Below are 20594 nucleotides of genomic sequence, written 5' to 3'. Positions count from 1 at the left end.
TTTGATGCCCAACACTGTCCTCTACTTTTGGATTTCATTCCTTCATTCTATGTAGCTGTTAGTAAGTCACTTAAATTGAAGGTGTTTCCTGCTTAAAGTACCTCTCCCGAGGACACAGAAAGAGAAAGAGGGAGAGAGAGGTACAAAGGGACAAAGACAGGGAAGCAGCATAAAGAGAAAGCAGACACAACCTATACTGTGTTCTGTTCCTACTTCTGTCTGTGTCTGTCTTTCCTAATGTTGCTATAGTCCACCTCCAGTGCAGGTACTTGTTTGTATGCTTTACACTATGATAAACAGTGCAGGTTGATTGCTCAGTGCTCATCAGTATCTGCCAGTGCCATTCAGATCCAGCATCCCGTTTATAGCTGCTGGACTGTATCAGATCACTGATAATCACAGCTGGGCACACAGCTGCAGCACCAGTTCGGCAGGTCAAAAGCCTGTAATCAATATGGGTAAGCTTTGCCTATGTATGATAAATGACATTGATGGCATCGACTGTATGTTGCTGGACATATCAAACAAACAGTAAGCAGTTCATAGTTTACACTGCAAACTCAGTAGCCTAACCAATCTATTTTGAGAGATGAAAAGGTAGGTGAGCCAAGGAGCAATGTCTGTTCCAGTGACTGTAAAGTACAAGACTTCATGTTTGTAAATGAAATATCAGAGACCACTAAAAAGCCAAGAACATTGTTGCACTATTTTTGTGTATTTTTTCAACATGTGACAAAATGACAGCGAAGAGGGCAAATACAATGCTTCTATTGTGTAAACTCAACTTCCTGAAAGCTGACATGCCAAACAGACAAAAAAAAAAAAAAAACATTTTTAGTTGTATCACTCCTCCCGATGTGGATGGGGGATAAACCCTCTATACCTCCAAACTTATATATAACAAGTCCAAGGTTGTACCAACTCAAAGAAGGGAGCAACATCCCAAAACAAGTGAAGCATTGCCGGCAATCACTTAGAAACTGCACCAGCAATGATTTGCTATGGAAAACACTGTTTTGGAATTATACTGTTTGTCTTTTTTTCCCTGTGTGCGATTGATAGTCGAGCAATTCCACCTTGAGCATCTGCAGGGGAGCTAAGTACATTATTTCATCAAGAGACAGACTGTTCCTCTAGTTTCACTTCACTTCTTTATTCTCACATACAAGGAGTCAGAATAACCAAACATACTATAATGAGCAGCACTGCCTACTGCTGACCTCTGCAGTCATTTTAGTTTCTTTCTTTATTTCTGTTTCAGAATTACTTTTTGATGACAGTCAGATTTATTTCCTCATACAGAGGTTAGTTCTGCCTGCTAAAGATGACAAGAGGTTTGTCACTGTACAGTACATATGAAGCTGAACATCTGGGAGTTCTAGTAATTTGCCTTCAATCAGGCAGAGGCCTTAATAAACACAACATTCAAACAGGCCTGAAACTTAAGAGCGAAACATGGCATGACAACCCTACCAAGTAAAACGACTTGGCTTTTTAGTTACAGTTTTAATTTATGTGGTCCCTGTAGTCAGAAAATTAATTTTCATTGCTGCACAATGTCCAAGTGTAATTTTGCTGTGTTATACTAATTATAAAGCATCTTTAGTTATAAATATTTTTTTCAGCAGAGATTGGTTGGATGTTGTGATATTCATATGCAGTTTGAGATGAGCAATTGAAAAACATTCTTCATTACAATCCTTTTTGCTGGACTCATGCGTGAAAATGTCAGAAATGCTAATATTTGAAAGGAAACTATTTTTTGATTGGATATAACAATTTCTGAAATATAGAGATGGCATCAACACAATTCCCATTTTACTACACCTCCTTTGTGCCTTTTTCTAGATAAAAAAGACTGTACTGGACTTTATGAACCTTTAACTATGAGGCCTAGTGTTGTCTACCATCATCCAATTCAACCTTTGAGTCGTCAGATCTGACCATATCTGACCTCAGCACCATTTTTGAAGCTTACAGATCCAGGGCTCTGACTCCTCCCTACCCATAATTCCTTTCACTCCAACTTAATATCTCAGATCTCTTTTACCACCTGAAGTGTTCAGTCATGTATCTGAGGGTTCCTCTTCAAACGATAAGATTGTCTTCTATCCTTAAAGAATTTCTTATATTAATGTGTGTGTGTGTGTATGTGTGTGTGTGTGTGTGTGTGTGTGTGTTTATACATATATATATATATATATATATATATATATATATATATATATATATATATATATATATATATATAATGTATATATATATATATATATATATATATATATGTGTGTGTGTGTGTGTGTGTGTGTGTAGAGCCTCCCTTACCCAATTCTAGAACAGAAACTTTGGTGTGTGTGTGTTGTATCCTTAACATAAATTTTTCAATCTTCATATTCCTGTCTGTAATCTAAGAATTAGTTCTGGTAGTAGTACTTGCAGCAGTTATTATGCTAGTAGCTTGTTTTCTAGTATGAATGATATGACCCAAGGGTTTGAAGAGTGTACAGCCTGTGGGTATAAGCTCCTCCACACGACCCACACTCTTTGTGTGTATATAACTTGAGTGCTGCCCACTTGGGGGTAGATTGTGAGGCCTGTACCTCTTTTGGCTCTAGAGCCATCCAAACTAGGAATGAGAAACTTATCCTGAAAGGTCTTCTTCCCCCTCAGACAGGGTCTGCTCTTCTTTCAACTTCTGTTCCTTCAAAGTCTCCATCAAAGAAAATAGATAAGCCAAAACTTAAGGAGAAGCAGAAAGACAAAACTAACAAACAAGTTGAGGAAAATAATCTGATAAGTCTCTAAAATGGTCCCCCAGATCCAATGGGTCTTTTGGATCTGGATCTGAAGATGCCTCAGAAGTTGGATTCACCAAGCCATGGAGTCCAATGTTCCTCAGCTTTGCTCTGTTTATCCCCAGAACATGTAAGCTCTAGACTGCATTCACCTATATTGCAAGAGAAGAGCTTCTTCTGACCAACTTCTGTGGCATCCATCCTCGAGGTCTGCATGGTTATCCAGAAGCCTTACTGAATATGAGATTGACAGCTTGATTAGGAAGTTTTTGAGAATGCAGATTCAGCATGGGAATTCTCTCACTGCTGTCCACTTTGAATGCACTGGGTATGAGCCCAACAACCTCTCCCATGTTATATCCGGTACTGGCCTACCCTCTAGTATGTCTTTGCTGGAGCCAACAGTCCAAGCAACTTTGACTCTGGTGGCATCCCTAACTCTCTCAACTTAGAGACTCAGTTTGAGATGAGCCTCTGAGCTGAAACATTGATTCTGGGGCTCAGGAAAGTACAGTTGTGTACACTTACCGTAAATGTAGATGTTCAAGTGTATTCACTGTTGCAGTCATCACACTTGGGTTATCTGCCTGCAGGTAGCCCTCAGTTGGTCTGAATACCAGAGAATTAGTATTTCTGCATTGGTTGCCGTCACTCCAGGACTGATGTCAGGTCGTCAGGGGTATAAAAACAGGCAGCTGATGCCATTACATCAGTTTTTCTTGCCCCAAATGTCAGGGGCCCCCCAAATAGGGAGCTAAGTTATGGTGGAAAAAACACCACCAGTAAAAAGTAAATACCAATAACCCTGTAAGGGGTGAGTAATAGAGATAGAGAAGGAGAGAGACAGACAGAGCGAGAGAGAAGGGGGCTGGAGGGTGGAAAACCAGGACTGCAACAGTGAATACACTCAAACATCTACATTTATGGTAAGTGTACACAACTGTACTATGTTCTTTGTGTTTCACTGTAGCAGTCATCACACTTGGGCTGATTCCCAAAGCTGAAGAATGGGTGGAGGCAGTCAAGAAGAGTTGGGGCTGGCTAGTATGCCCTGCAGGACTGCTGTTGCAAAACCCGCCCTGGATTTGGAAATGATAGGCAGGTGGTAATGGTTGGTGAAGGTGTGAACAGAACTCCAGGTAGTAGCTTCCAGAATGTCCCTGGTAGGGACTCCCCTGAGGAATGCTGTAGAGGTTGAAGTTCTGACCCCTAGAGGGGGTGGTTTCCTATGGTGTTTGTAACAGAAATGGATACAGTGTGCTATACATTTAGAGATGGTTTGTTCTGATATGGCCTTGCCCTCTGCCCCGGGGCAAAGCTGACTAGTAACTTGTCAAGGCTTAGTCCTATCAAGGTAGAATCTAAACTGTCTGTGCATGTCTAGAGAGTGCAGGATCCTTTCCCCTTTATTTTGAGGATTAGGGAAAAAGGTCGGCAAATGGATAGATTGGTTGAGAGCCACACTGGACACTACTTTAGGCATAAAAGTAGGGTTAGTCCTGAGGGAGACCCTGTCAGCATGAAAAATAATGAAGGGTTCCACAGCCATAAGTGTTTGTAGCTCAGACACTCCTCTAGCAGAAGTGATGGCCAGAAGCAAGGCTGTTTTCCAAGAGAGGAATGTTAACTCTGCTGACGCTGCAGGCTCAAATGGGGGTAGCATGAGCTTTTCCAGCACAAAGTTAAGGTCCCAAGCAGGGGTGGGGGCTCTCCTTGGTGGCCTTAAATTGTTAGCCCCTCTTAGGAACTGTTTGATGAGAGGGTGAAAGAAGAGAGGTGACTCAGTGAAGTAATGAGCAGAGATGGCAGAGGCATGGATCTTAATGGAAGAGAAGGATAGGCCTCTGTGGAGTAGGTCTGCTAGGTAATCCAGGATGAGAGGTAAGGAGGGCAGTGCTGTGTCTGCTCCTTTAGAGTGGATCCAGGAACAATACCTTTTCCACTTATCAGCATAGGATTTCCTTCTACTTGGTCTTCTGACTTCAGGAATGATGTCCAGCACCTGCTTTCTTAGGATGGCCACTGGAGGAGAATTCAAGGAATTAGCCAGGCTGCAAGGTTCAAGGTTTGCAGTTGCGGATGCAAGATCTGTCCCTCCTGCTGAGTGAGGGGGGTAAGGATCTGGGGTAGGTGCCATGGTGGCACCAGTGACATCCTGCGCAGTAGTGGGTACCAATGCTGGTGTGGCCAGTCTGGGGCAATCAGGATTGCCCTTGGTCTTTCCTGTCTTATCTTGAGTAATACTCTTGTAAGAAGAGGCAGAGGGGGAATGCATAGATTGAGAGGTTTGCTCACTGGAAGGATAAGTCATCCACTTTCCAGGCCCTGCTGTGAGGAGTCCTGGTGCAGAATTTGCTGTGCTGGTAATTGTAGAGGGAGGCAAATAGGTCCACCATTGGGGTCCCCCATTTCTGGGTTAGAAGGCTAAAGGTGTTGAGGTCTAATTGCCACTCGTGTGGGTCTAGGAGATTTCTGCTTAAGACGTTTGCCAGAGAGTTTTGTTTGCCTGGCAGGAATTAAGCTTGCAGATGAATATGCATGACCAAAGCCGTGTTCCACAGGGTCATGGCTAGCCTGCAGAGTGGGTAAGGGTGGTTTCCTCCCTGCTTGTGTATGTACCACATCACTGTGGTATTGTCGGTTTTTATTAGCAGGGCCCTGGTGAGAGTAGGGATATGAAAGCTGTCAAAGCATGCTGAACAGCTGGCATCTCTTTTTGGTTGATGTGCAGATAAATTTGGCTTGGGCTCCAGTGGCCCTGAATGCAGCTGTTGTCCAGATGTGACCCCAGGCATAGTCTGATGTGTCTGTGGTTAGGGTCTGGATGGCATGGGATTGAGTAAAGGGAAGTCCCTTGCTGTGGTTGCATTCTGCTGCCCATCAAAGAAACTATGTCCTTAGATAAGGTATGATAGGTATGACGGTTTCCAGGTCCTGAGAATGTTGGCACCAAAGACTTTTTATGTACCACTGAAGTTTCCTCATCTGCAGTCTAGCATATGGAATTAGTAGAATGCAAGAGGCCATGAACCCTAGAGCCTGCAGGATTTTCCTTGCAGATAGCTGAGTTCTGGTGACCATTTAAGCAAAGTAGCCTGTTAGATAGGCTTGTTTTTCTGGAGTAAGGAATGCCATCTGGGATGCTGTGTCAAAGCTTGCTCCCAGGAATACAGTCTTTTGACTGGGGACTAGTTTTGATTTCTTTTCATTGATAGTGTACCCCAGGGAGGTTAGAAGGTCCTTTAAAAATGTCAGGTGCTGCAACAGCTTTTCCTGGCTGTCTGCCTGAATCAGGCAATTGTCCAAGTAAGGGTATATTTGAATCTTTCTCTGTCTGCAATAAGCAATGGCTGGAGTCAGGCATTTTGTGAAGATTCTAGGAGCAGTGGATAAGCCAAAGGGAAGTGCAGAGAACTGATAATACATAGATCATGCCCTGAAACATAGATATTTCCTGCATGGGGCTCTGATAGGGATTTGCAGATAGGCTTCCTTTAGGTCTAGGGTGGCTAACCAGGCATCTTTGGACAGCATAGGGAGAAGCTGCTGAAGCGTGAGCATTTTGAATTTTGGTATCACCAGGAAGGTGTTTAGAACTGAAAGATCTAAGATTGGGCACCAGGTGCCCTCTTTTCTGGGTACCAGGAAAAGTCTGGAAGAAAACCCTTGACCTATCTGTTCTGCAGGAACAGGCTGAATTGCCCTTATGGAGAGCAGGGATTGAACTTGGTTTTGTGCCTCTGGCCACTGGTTTGGAGGAAGGTCTAGGAACCCTTTTGGGATTGGCAGCATGTGGAAATAAAATTTGCACCCCTGGGATACTGTGTTGAGGACCCATCGGTCTTTGGTGATGGAGGTCCAGTTTTTTGCATGGTGGGCAAGTTTTCCTCCTAGGTGCATGAGCAATTGGGCAGAGGTGAGGAGTGGAGTTGAGAAGTCATTCTGAATTCTTTCTGTAAGGGAGTGACTTAGCACTTCTTGTTTTAGAAGTGGAGGAACTCCATTGCTTAGATCTCTGCATACTCTGAGACTGTAATCTGGGGGGTCTGTTTCCCCTGGGTCTAGTTTGAGATGGCCTTGAGGGGGCTGGAAAGGACCAATGTTTTGAAGGGCAGTGCTTACTGAATCCTGGAGGCTGCACTTGCAAAAAATCTTTGACTGTCTGCATAGACTTAGCCTTTTCTTCCATCTTTTTTAGAACCTCTTCTGCTTTGGTGCTAAACAGATTGTCCTTGTTCAAAGGAGCAGCCAGTAATTTAGATTTGACATGTTCTGGCAAAGTCTTCTCCTTAAGCCAAGCATGCCTTCTAAGTACAGAACCTGTGACTACTGCCCTGCAAGATGTTTCTAGGGCATCAAACCCACATTGCAAGGTATGCTTGCTGACTTGACTTGCAAAATGCATAAGCTCCTGTAATTCTTTTATTTTCTGCACAGTTAGGAAAGGTAGATCATTCTTGCTTAATAAGTTCCATAATATGTTGCTGGTATTTCAGCATGTGGAACTGGCAATTCAATGCCCTGATGGCGAGAGTTGCAGAAGTGCATACTTTTTTACCCCATCTGTCTAAAGCTCGGGAATCCCTGTCCGAAGGGGTGGGATTCTTAGCTGTAGTTGCTTTTATGTCTTCAGGCTCTTGGGAGATGACCTCTGGGTCAGCTGTAGGATTTTTGAAAAGACATTTGAGATTCAGGGCCTCTGTAATACCTGTTTGGTTTCCTTGGAGCAGGGGGTAAAGTATCAGGAGTTAGACTGGATTCCATAAAGACATCATCCACAACATCCAGAACAGGAGGGATAGCTAAGGGTCTATGCTGGGGAAAATCTAACAACTCCCTGAGTCTCTTTTTGGACTGAGGATAATCCTGGCATTCCCAGTGGAAATGCTCTCTCAAAGTATGTAGGGTTTCACCAGAAGAAAAAATCCTCTGGAGGGGAAGCAGAAGGAATGGATTTCTCTGCTTCTGCATCTGCATCCTGATAAGCAGATAAAGGCATGTCTTCATATTCAGAAACCTCAGAGTTGTTGGACTCTTGGTCAGTTAAAGCTGATGGGGACAGGTCTCTTTTTCTCTTAGCAGAGGAAGGCTGGCTTCCCCTAATCAGCATGATCAGGTCTTCTGCCATTTTAAGCATTTGAGATTCCGGCAAGGAAGCAGGTGCCTAAGTTTGGGTCGTCGGTTTTTTAGGTGTAGCTCATACTCTTGGCCTTACAAACTTGGTAGCTTTAGTTAGAACTGGAGACGTGAAATAAGTCACTGGTTTGTGTCGAATATCGGTAATGCAAAGAACTTCCTCGGAAGCCGGTGTCTGTACAGCGGCTCTGGACCCATCAAAGGTAGAGACATCCGCAGGTTCCATACCCAAGAAAGAGTCTTTCAGCATACCAGACTCCGAACGAGTCTTGGTAGCGGCCTGCAAAACAATCAAAGCAGCCATCAGGGGCTGCAAACGCACCTTACTGAGTACCAGCAAACTGGTGACTAGCTTAACGAAAGCGTCATCGGCAGTTTTGGTCCTGTACGGTCTATCTCTATCTTTATCCTTACATTTGTTTGGAAGATCAGTAGATGGATGGCTTACTGAAGCCATTTCGGAATATGGAGATAGAGAGCGAAAGTATTTAGCTACAATAAGGCCCCAACGATGAATAATTCAGGCATTGAACAAAGCACAAAACTGACAGCAAGGTACGTTGTCGTCTGGGCTTAAACAGGTGACGCAATAAGAATGAAAATCTCGGTGTGGTATTTGCTTTCCACAGGCGAGACAATTGTTAACTTTTTCTGACATCAGTTAGAACAAGAAAAAAGGATCCCCAATGGGGTACTTAGCTTTAGAAGACTTCAGGATAATTCAATTCGGAAATGAAACCCAGGTAGCGGCCAACCGGCACTCGTGCAACTGCTTCTGCTTCGGGCTCCTTGGCAAGAAAGACTGATGTAATGGCATTGGCTGCTTGTTTTTATACCCCTAATGACCTGACATCAGTCCTGAAGTGACAGCAACCATCGCAGAAATACTAAGAATCTGGTATTCAGGCCGAATGAGGGCTACCTGCAGGCAGATAAGCCAAGTGTGATGACTGCAACAGTGAAACATGAAGAACATCATGGGTTGACTCATAGGCTCTCTGAGCCATCCCTACCCCTTAAAGCCTCAGCACTCTATAGAGCTCAGGTCTGAGGTCAGTCTCAGAGTTGAGGCACATTGAGGCTGAGAAGCTTGCTTCTACTCCCTTAGATGGCAAAAGACTTCCTTCAGTACCTATTGTGGCCTCTGCCTTTGAAACAGTTTTGTCTGAACCAAAGGGAAAGTTGCTATCCTCCAGCTTGGCTCGATCCCAACTTCAAGGGAGTACTGCTTCTCCTTCCACTCACTCTCGTCTACAGGGACAGTTGGTACCAATAAGCTTTGAGGCCACTTACTATGTGAGTATCAAGTCTGATTTGGATCCTCCCAATCATCCCACAACAGAAGGTCATAGAAAATGGATGAGCAAACTGAAGTAGATGGACTCATCCACAAATATACGGATTTGGATGAAGGTGAGAGCTCCCCTGCATCCCCCCTGCAATATGTCACCTTTAGTGAAATCCTTGAGTTGATGAAGCAAAGAGGGGGTTGGTCCACCAATGATTCTTCACTGGACAAGTCTGTATTCCTTGAAGTCTTTGGTACCAGCTCATCTGCATCCTGGGTAGTACTGCCTTTTGATCCTCTTAAAGACCATATAGCTCAGCAGGCATGGATGGATGCTGACTTGGTGGAAACAATTCTGAAAAATCCAGATAGGATTTTGGCAGTCCCCAAGAAAAGGAAACATTGGAGCAAAGGTCCACCAGTAGATGCCATGGTCATAGCAGTGGCCACAAAGAAGGAACTGTCTGTAAAAAGCTTCTCAGTCCATCCCTCTAATAGAGAATATGGGGCGTTGGACAGGTTTGAAAAATGGACATGCACTTCAGTAATGTTTGCCCTCACTCAGAGAACTGAACTATTTAGCCCACATTGCACATTTCCAGCTGGACTTGACCATCCAAGTCACTCTTGTGTAACCTGCCTGCAGATGTTGAAAACACTATGACTCCTAGCCATCTGCTCTTCAGTCTACAACAAATGTTTCCATGCATTTGCTATCCACTGCAGTTGATGGCAGAGCTATGGCAGTAGATACTGGCATCAAGATGTGATGGCATGCCTGGATGGGCCTTTTCACTTTCACAGAAGGCCTCAAGATGTTCTTTGTTAAGGCCCCATATGACGGTTCCATACTTTTTGGACCAAAAGCTTAGGCCAACCTTACTGCAACCTCTTTGCATCATACCTAAACAAAAAATACAGCAATTACTTTGCCCTTATCCCTTCACAGGGACAGTCATTGAGAGATGCTATAGTCCACAGTCGGCCCACAGGTCCCCTATATGCCTTTCTTCCTATTCCCCTAATAACCATATTTATTCAGAAAGCAAGAATATGCAAGACCACAGTCATCCTTGCTACTTCCTTTTGGCTTTGGCAAGTCTGGTTCATGTTCCTGTGGCCTCATCTAGTACAACCTCCATGGGTGTTGGCTCAGTATCCAAATTTTTTGAGTCACTCATCTGGAATGTCTTCTTTGGAACAGAAGTCTATGAAATTTACTGATTGGTTCCTACAGTTTTCACCACAGCCAGAGATGCCAGGCTATCTGCGTCGGTCATTATCATTATTTCAGCCTCTCAGAAACAATCCACCAGAAAGCTCTACCACAGTAAGTGGAAGAGGTTTTCTATTTGGGCCTTATCAAAAAGCATAGATCCTTTCTCAGCATGTCTTCCCTCTATTTTGGATTTTTTTTCAGAACTCTTCCACAGTGGTTCTAGTTTTTTTGACTGTCAAAGTGCAAATGGCTGGTATTTTTAATTTTCACATAGGACAAAATGATATCACTATTGCTTCCCTGAAGATTTCAAAAGCATTTCTTAAAGGAACATTCTTTTTAAGGCCAACAAGTAGGGACCTGTTGCCTCCTTGGGATACTACTATCCTACTCAAGCCTTGACTTAACCCCCTCCCCTTGAAACAGCAACTTCAGTGGATCTGAAATTTCTTTCATGGAAGACAATTTCTTCTGGTTGCAGTTACTTCAACCAGACTGATTTCAGAGCTACAAGATCTTTCTTGTAAACCTCCTTATTTGATTTTACATAAAGCATAAATATAGTGTTCTTAAGAACTAACTCATCTTTCCCCCCTAAGGTGACATCTGAAGCAAATCTGAATCAATCTATTGACCTACCAGTGTTGTTCCACAGATTTCCAAATAAAGGAGAATATGTTTTATACATGTTAGACATTCATCGCCTGCTCAGATTCTGTCTTCATAGAACAAAAGATTTCAGAAAGTCTGACCAACTATTCATAGCCTTTTCTAATGTAAAACTAGGTAAAGGGGTCTCTAAAGTTACTCTTCTAAGATGGTTATCAGAGTACATTTTATTCTTATATACTAAAATAGGTTTAGCCTTATAAACAAACCCTAAAGCTCATTCCAAAAGTGCAGTGGCCATCTTTACAGGCTTTATGAGTAGGATTTCTATTGATGACATTTGTGCAGCAGCATCTTGGTCAACGGATCATACCATTGTGTCTCATTGTAACCTGGATGTACAGTCTAGGTCATGTTCTTCCTTTGGTTCCACCATCCTCAGAAATACCCTTCCTTAATAGCAGTGGGGTAATAAACAGCTTGGGAATCTGTCCCAAATGTTGAAGTGGATGAAAGTAGACAACATCATGTATGAAAGTTATATACTTACATAATGATAGATCAGTGTTGTCTGACTTTTGACTGGTTCAACATTCCTCTCTCCTTCCTTCTTTCAAATTTTCTTTGACAACTTCTGCAGTATGGATGGACCACACTTGAGACCCTGTCTGTTTCAGTCCCCTTTTGGAATAATTTCCCTTGCACCATCAGTTCTAATGGTCTCCTATTTTATAAGTACTATAATCTTACAGGTTATTTATGTAGGTATTTGTACACACACACAGACACACACACACACACACACACAGACACACACACACACACACACACACACACACACACACACACACACACACACACACACACAAACATGTACAGATATAGATACAGGTATACATAAGTACATATAGATGTGTAGGGCAAACTTGATCTGAGATACTAAGGTGGACTGGAGGGAATTATGGGTAGGAGAGGAATCACAGTCCTGCATCTGCAAGCTTCAAAAATGGTGTCAAGGCCAGAGCTGGTCAGATCCAACAACCTAAATGTTGAACAAGACAAAAATCAGACAACACAGATCTATTGTTATGGTAAGTACACAACTTTCATTTATTCTAACTACTATACAGATATATGTTATTTTTAAATTTCCAATGGAGGAAAACAGTTTCCTCTTTCCTTCATTTTGTTGTTGACAACTGTTAATTTATTTATTTTTTAACTAGAGTTAAATGTAATTTTAATATCATCTCTTTATGTCTACTAACAAATGAACACGTAAAACTATTTGTCAAATGACCTTACATGTACATCTGAGGGCTTCATACTTGTAAGAAACAAGAGAAGAAAGAAGACCCCTACACAATTGCAGGTGGTCTTATATGTACACAATTCATTCTGGAATGAACAGCCTGTTCCCTGTACTGTTACACCACGTATATTATTTTTTCTAAAAAAGATTATAACAAAAAAGTTGTATTATCTTAATGTTGCAAAGTCTGCTAATACAACCAAAGTTTTCAGTTAAACACTCAAGTAGCTACATGCAATTTAGCTCTTTTTTGGTCTGTATGAAACCGCCGCTCCCATTCCCCACATGTAGAAGAGCGTTGTGGTATTGCTATTTGCATTGTAATTGTCCACGATTTAAACAGAATAAAAGCACAAGTCAGAAATACGACAGTTAATAACAATAGATTGACAAGTCTATTTTACAATTACACTGGGATAGATGCTAAATTCTGCTTTACTGGCGGTCTGTGAATAGCATTGGCCAATATCCCCAATTTCCCCATTATCAACTGCTTGACATTGAAATAAAAAAGTGTTCTTTTATTTTATTCTGAAAAAAAGAAAATGTCCATTTACACCTCCCTTATCATCTCATAAGTTGCCAAAGAAAACATTTCAACCCACCCATCACTTATACTTGCTCTCTGCACTTTTAAAACCTTAATTAGAGGCATACGTTAGCACACGGATAATTGCTAGCAGACAAGCAAACTTGTTAATTTGCTCATTATTTGCTACGGGATTTTCAACAAATGGCAATATGTCATTTCAGACATATTAAACCAGGGAGGTTCATATACTCTCTCTCTTAGACCCCTGTCTCATGAAGAATATAACTGTCATTGGACAATTTACCCAACAAAGATAATATTACAGAAGCTTTATAAAATCACATCTTGGAGTCAAGTGTGCAATGACACAACAGGCTTAATGAAAAGACCCCAGGAGGGTAATGTTGAACAATTGTCTATTATTATTAACTGTCATTGATAATCATGAATTTAACCTGGGTATTTTTTTTAATAATACATTCAGTCTAAAGTTTTTAACATGCAATCTCTGGAATTGCACCTAATGAACTATTACATACTTTACTGTAGAGTTCCATCAAGAAAGGTGATTTTCTGTAGTAAATGTAAAGTTAACACATAGAAACACCGCCACATCCTTTTGGATAAACTGCATAATAGCAGTGATATAGTTCTATACATGCTTCCTTAAAATAAGTATGGGAAAAATTGGTGGAAGATACTTATACAAGAGCTGTAAGAGTGCATTAAATTGTATCACTGTAGATTTATAACTCTTGCAAGGTTTGGTATTACATAGTAAAGCAGATAAAATGCTCATGTCTCTGGAGGATAGCAGGCAAGTAGCAACAACAGTGAACAGATTATGTACCTTTTAATGCCTAAGATTTATGTTCCAGTTTCATGGATCATATGAGCTAAGGTATGTTGCAATACAGAAAAAAAATATGTTTCAGGTTTGTGGAGCTCAGGGCTATTGTCTGTTAAAACAGAGAAAAAAATAAGTCTTTCTGTCAGCTAAATCACTTAAGCTTTAAAATAAATGAAATGTACAAAACTACATCAGCACACTATCAGAAACAATTTTTGAGGGATAGACATGACACTGATGTCACCATGTAGTTTTCTGGATGCTACACGGTTCTTGCCCTTTTGACTTGCATTTCAGTTCCTCTGGGCATGTACCATGCATGCCATTATGAAGTGTACCAGTTACGTTATAATGTTGCTGGTCTGAAATGCATTTATTTATTACAATAATGCATTTTAATTGCACTGATAATTTTTAATAAAGCCCCAGTTACATAATGGAAGGAAATTAGAACAGATTTCCACTGCTTCATAGACCCGTACTGAAAATGGAACAGATTTCCACTGCTTCATAGATCCATACTGAAAATGGAACAGATTTCCACTGCTTCATAGATCCATACTGAAAATGGAACAGATTTCCACTGCTTCATAGATCCATACTGAAAATGGAGATTTCCACTGCTTCATAGATCCCACTAAAGAAATGAACAGATTTCCACTGCTTCATAGATCCATACTGAAAATGGAACAGATTTCCACTGCTTCATAGATCCATACTGAAAATGGAACAGATTTCCACTGCTTCATAGATCCATACTGAAAATGGAACAGATTTCCACTGCTTCATAGATCCATACTGAAAATGGAACAGATTTCCATTGCCTTATTGCCTCATACTCTCACATTCTGTTGATCACATATGATTACTAGTTAGTGCTCCAGTCTGCCTTCAGTACAAGCCAATTTCTGCTACTTTGTTTTTATTTTTTAATTTGTTTCCTTCATCTTCTCATACTAAGGCTGCTAACCCTTATCCTAAAGTCTGTATAACAACCACCATGTGCATGCAGTGCCATGAAAGATGGTACCATACATGATTCCATGAATAATCTTCAGCATGTCTATGTATGATCCCCCTTGTACATGTATGAAAGCTGTGTAAGACTACCCACATTTCCTCATGTCTAAATCCTTCTCTGTATGAAGAAAGTAGGCATATGGCCACATAGTCTGATGCCACCTGCAATTAACTCAGAAAAGTCTAGTCCAAATTAGAAAAACCTGGCCACTGACTTCATTGATTAAACCCAGCACCTATGTATAGGAGACAGAACCACATTAGAATTACTGGATTAGTGCAGTTAAGTATTTCCACTGCAATACAAAGTAATATTTATTAGCCTGTTCCCAGAAGAACTTCTGAAGCTACAGCAGTCAGTGTAGAATGCCTTACCTGCTCCGAAACAAGTCGTTGTCATAATAAACACAGGCTCCCTGTTTTGTGCAGCTTTTCTTCCAGTAGATGCATGTAGTGTCAATGACCTTGCCAATGAAGACTGGAGCAGGCAACCAAGCTGTGGGCAAACAGGAAAGTAGGCAGTCACAATGATCACTCTTCAAATCACTTATTCTTTCCGTAATCTACAGTAGGTGTTAAATATCTAAACACTCATTTTTGTTAGCTGCTTTACACCATCTTGAAAAAGAAAAGTTGTGCAAACTATGCAGGTTTTCTTCTAAAATGGAAGCAGTTCTTTAGAGCTTTATGCACCAATCTCTGAGAAATATAAGTCCATTGAAATGAATAAGCCTTCTTTCTGATGATTTTCTTTTTTTCTTACTCATCTTTCCTTTTTGGAATAATTCATTCACCTACCTGGTTTGGGAATAGAACCCACAGTTTCCTGATCCTCCAACACCAAAAGCAAATGTGCTACCTGTCCGGCTTTTGAGTTTTAAAACTGACTGATGCACTACTACAGGCAGTTGTAGATTATATATGTTGAAGAAAGTAAAATTTTCCAACCTCATCATAAAACTGTATTTTGTTGCTGTTTTATAAATGAGTTAAAAAAAATATATATATATATTTATATATATAGAGAGAGAGAGAGAGAGAAAGAGCTACACACACACACACACACACACACACACATATATATATATATATATATATATATATATATATATATATATATTTATATCTTCTTCTTTCAGCTTTTCCCAGTTAGGGGTCATCTGCTCATGGTTGGCAGTGGAGTTTTATGGTGTTGAGTTGCCAGCCCGGCACCTAAGCTTCCACAGAAGGCACACACATGCACACACTCACACCTAGGGCCAATTTAGAGTGTCCAGTCCACCTACAGCATGTCTTTGTGATGTGGGAGGAAACCGGAGCACCCGGAGGAAACCCACATGACCACAGGGAGGACATGCAGACTCTGCACAGAAGGCACCTCAGCCGAGGATTGCACCAGAGAACCTCTTGCTGTGAGGTGGCAATGCTAACCGCTGCACCACCGCAGCCACCAATATATATATATATATATATATATATATATATATATATATATATACACATACATGTCAGATCCACGAAAACCCACATTACCAGTGACCAACTATATGAATTTTGAGTTTCCAAAAACTCAGTGAAGCCACAAAGACACCCTACACTGATCAATGAAATTACTGTGACCATGAAACAGTGGCAAACCACTTTGCAGCTAAGCCATGATAAAGGACAAATTATTATCTCAGGGATAAAAATTCAAAGGGGTATATTCCAGGGTGACTCTGTCACTGTTGCTCTTTTGTCTTCTCTTAATCCATTAAGCTGTCTACTTAACAGATTAGGTCATGGCTACAATTTGGCTCCAAGAAAACAACTAAATGTAAAGACTTCTCATCTTCTCTTTGTGGATAAATCATCAGATGAGTAGCTGAAACCACAAAAGGAAGTGGTCAAAACTTTCTCAGGAGATATAAGAATCTCGTTTGGTCTTGATAGATTTGTAAACACAGCATTTAAAGCAGGAAAGCTGTAGCACCAAGAAAATATCAGTCTGGGACAGGAATGTGATATAATGGAGCTTGAGCAGGAGGGAGTGTACAAATATTTGGGAATTGATGATGGATTGACAATAAAACATGAATAAATGCAAACAAAACTCAATAAGGAATATTTTAGAAGACTAAAATTAATATTTTAAACAGCCCTGACATCTAGGAACAAAGTCCACGCTATAAACCAATTTCCTCTTCCTGTTTTAACTTATAGTTTTGGGATGATTGACTGGCTCTCAAAGGTATCTGATCAGTTGAACAGGAAAACAAGAAAATTGCTTCATACTTATCAAATGATATATAACAATCAGTGTATACCAAAATTATATATTCCTCATTCTGAAAGAGGTATGGGTCTCCTTGAAATTGACTACATGTACAGATCTACAACCATGGGACTGCATACATAACTGCTGACCTCATCAAATCCCAAACACAGTGAAAGTTTTGAAACATGAAGAGAGCAAATCTGAGATGACTTCCCTGCTTAGTTTAAACAAAAAAACAGCCAGCGATGCCAAACAGTCCGTTTATTAGTGAGCGCTTTTGAAGGAGTCAGTGCCCTAACTTCTTCAGACTGGTCTGAAGAAGGTGGGACACTGACTCCTTCGAAAGCGCTCACTAATAAACGGACTGTTTGGCATCGCTGGCTGTTTTTTGTTTTTTTTAACTAGTTTGTATTGTTTCTCATGGTTTTTCCCTGCTTAGTTTAGCAGAAGCAAATTGGTGTCAAGTGGGAATGGAAACCAAGCAGAAGGAGACAAAAATTAGGCAGCAACTGATTGTGCCAAAAAAAAAAAAAGGAGAAGGATCAGATAAGAAGGCAAGAAATGTGGAAAATGCATAAATATAGTTGCAAATATGGAATACTCCTTGAACAACCAAATGTCTATCAGGATCTGAAGCAGGAATGGTTAAGGAAAGGTGAATTTAAACCAAAAGATGATTAATGATAGGTAAAAATTAGTGGCTCAGGATAGTGGGCTACATACAAATTGGTTTACAAAGACCATTGGATATGTTGGAGAAACAGACAAATGCAGGTTCTGTAAAATGGAAATGGAAGCATTTGCACAACTTACTGCCCCCCCACCATAGTATGTAGATTTCTATCACATGTACTATCAAAATTACTTGCCTGTTTCTACCAACATCAATATGTATCAGTAACAAGGTAGTTCCATGCATAACTGAATTCAAATTAAATGCTTCAGTCCATGTGCCCACCCAATAAAAAAGTAAATGCTCTGTAACTTTTTGTAAGAGTTAAAAACAGCCATCCTTGCAGCCTTTTTTATACATGCCTGGATAAAAATAAGTTTAGCAATGCCTGATGTATATTTCTCCAGACAAATAAGAGTTTATATAATGTATTCTTAAGTCTTACTCTGTATATGGACTGCACCACCCACAGTATAGGTCAGAAGGAACTATGACTTAGTAATCTGTCTTCACAGCACCTACAAGTCTCCTAAACAAAAGGAGGGTGGTAATGGAGTAACATTTCAATTTACACGCATGCAAGACTGCCATGTTCAGTATGGGACATTTTATTATCACATGACGCCAAACTACATAGGAGTCAAAGAAACCTGAAAATAAGGCAGTATTCACTATATACAATGAGACTTCACTAAATAACTTTCTTCCAGTTTTTCTATGGCTTTAGTGATAGACTGATTCATCCTTAATAATAATAATAATAATAACTGTAAAAGAGCTTATGCTTTTTCAGTGCCATAACACATTAGAAACATAATTTGTTTAATTTTAGTCACACAATATCAGTAACAGCAGTCTGAAAATACAGAGTTTTTAATTTAATCTTAATAACTGCTTTATCTACCCAATATAAGATCTTGGGTTTCTAGCATACTTAGATATTTTTAACCATGTGCTTAAGTGACATGCTCAGTGTGTGACAATGAGACAATCATTACTTTTTATCCTTTTCTGAGTGCTTAGCTCTGAAGAGAGTTATTGCAGTACTGGTCACCCACACTACCTGCTCTGCCCACACTGTCGTACCATAGAAATAAATGTTAATGGATGCTAATTGCAACATGGGTAGCGTTTTTTTCCAGGACTGGCTTTTCTATTATTTCTCTTACTGCCCAGCACTGAGAAGATGTGTACCTGGGATATGAAAAATCATTTGGATGCAGCAGAGACAAGCAATAATATTACCTCTTCCATTCATACACACACATACACACACACACACACACACACACACACACACACACACACACACACACACACACACACACCTGCATAACGTAAAACACAACATCGCAAAGAAGGAAGGGGATCTGTAAGTAGTTTGCTAGATACATACCTAAAACTCTCATCAGCAGAAACTGGACTCCTATAGCGAAAGATTTTTCATCGTGTCTCACTGATCTGTATTGAAGAGATATAAGGAAAACATGAAGATACTTCAATGGATTTTGTTTTGTGTTTAAGAGCACTGGGTTAAGTGAAAAAATAAATGGTCATCAGACTGAGCACTACTCTATCTATTAACATTTCAGACATTCATGACATTAATTTAATGACAGTTGGTATCCTGTACACCACAGTAGGAAACAAATTAATAGGCCACCCACCTAACATATGGCACAGTGTGTGAATGCTTGCACACATTAGTAAACAGTGCTCTCTACTGGCACAACCTGTGAACAACAGCTCACAATAATGCTGCGCAACAAACTGATTTTTTTGCAGTGATATGTAGGAAAACCATTAAAACTGTACCAAACAATTATCGGTACATTAAGATGGGAACAACTATATGGAATGAATATACCTTTCACCAGAAGCACATAATCCTAAGTTTGAAATGTGGAAAGAGTCTATAAGTTCTTCTAGGACATAAAGATGGCTATTCACATATATGTCTGTCCTTCTAAGACATGTATTTCAAAGCAAAAGAGTCCAAGAACAAACCCCTGATGGTTGCAGCAGTAAAGTACAATAATCCATGAAGGAGGCCTTTTTTAAAAAAATGCTCTTCACAATTTGATTTTTAATGAAGGTCAAGAGGTCATTTACTTTTGTATAGGTCAAAGTATGTCTCTTTCTCTTTGCATTTTCTCTCTCCTTCCTCCAAAGGCTAAATCTTGGTACCTTAAGGTCATATTTACCTGAATGTGAGCAATCATTTCAGAAAAAAAAGCATCCTTCAATGGTCTATTCTGTCACCTCACATCTTTTCTATTTAAATTAACAAAATTCCTTTTGTCTTATCTCATCTTCATCTCCTGCATTATGCTGATGGCATGGTCCTATTTTGTTCCAACCACTTCTCTCTCCTCTTTTGAACTCGAACTTCAGGCTGGCTTCCGTGCCCAGAATCAATAGGTCAATGAGAACCAATTATTGCTGAACTTCTCTAAAACAAAAACAATCCATTTTGATTCTAGGTAAAAGCTCACTTCTATCTCCAGACCTCTACAGATCACAGATCATCATCACCACTCAGTCAGTCATTCTCACTCATTACCCTAGCCGGTCAGTTTTGGCTCATGTCCATCACAGTCAAGACTTTATCCTTCTGCACCATGGAACTGAGTTAGAACTAGTTAGTTCTAATAAAGAGTTAATTAAAATTATAAGAAAATACCTGTGCACAATATCTAAATCTGAGTTAAATCTGAAAAATAATGCCAGAGTGATGCCCACATATACAAGCATTTTTGACTATATAATGCTTAACCTTAACAATTCTCATGCACTGTTTTTGCCATTTAACTTTCTAAATATCATTAAAAGAAGTGTTTAACAGTAGTAACATTATATGAAAACTCATTATATTCTGGAACAATATATTCAGTAAGCCATGT

General features: G+C 40.2%; 1 protein-coding gene across 1 annotated transcript in view; it reads right to left on the bottom strand.

Annotated features, from left to right (window-relative positions):
* SLCO2A1 (solute carrier organic anion transporter family member 2A1) overlaps positions 1-20594 on the bottom strand; it is a 212464-nt gene that overhangs the window by 5937 nt on the left and 185933 nt on the right. Inside the window, exons 13-14 of the mRNA XM_044070455.1 lie at positions 19088-19152; positions 15137-15257 (exon numbers count right to left, since the gene is read on the bottom strand). Of these exons, the coding sequence (XP_043926390.1) occupies positions 15137-15257; positions 19088-19152 (186 nt within the window). The remainder of the gene's footprint in view (positions 1-15136; positions 15258-19087; positions 19153-20594) is intronic.

This window comes from Protopterus annectens, chromosome 4.part1 (assembly GCF_019279795.1).
Source record: "Protopterus annectens isolate FY-2018-M chromosome 4.part1, PAN1.0, whole genome shotgun sequence".
Classification (NCBI taxonomy): domain Eukaryota; kingdom Metazoa; phylum Chordata; order Ceratodontiformes; family Protopteridae; genus Protopterus; species Protopterus annectens.
The sequence above is the reverse complement of the archived record's forward strand: the minus strand, read 5'-3'. Positions and strand labels throughout refer to the sequence as shown.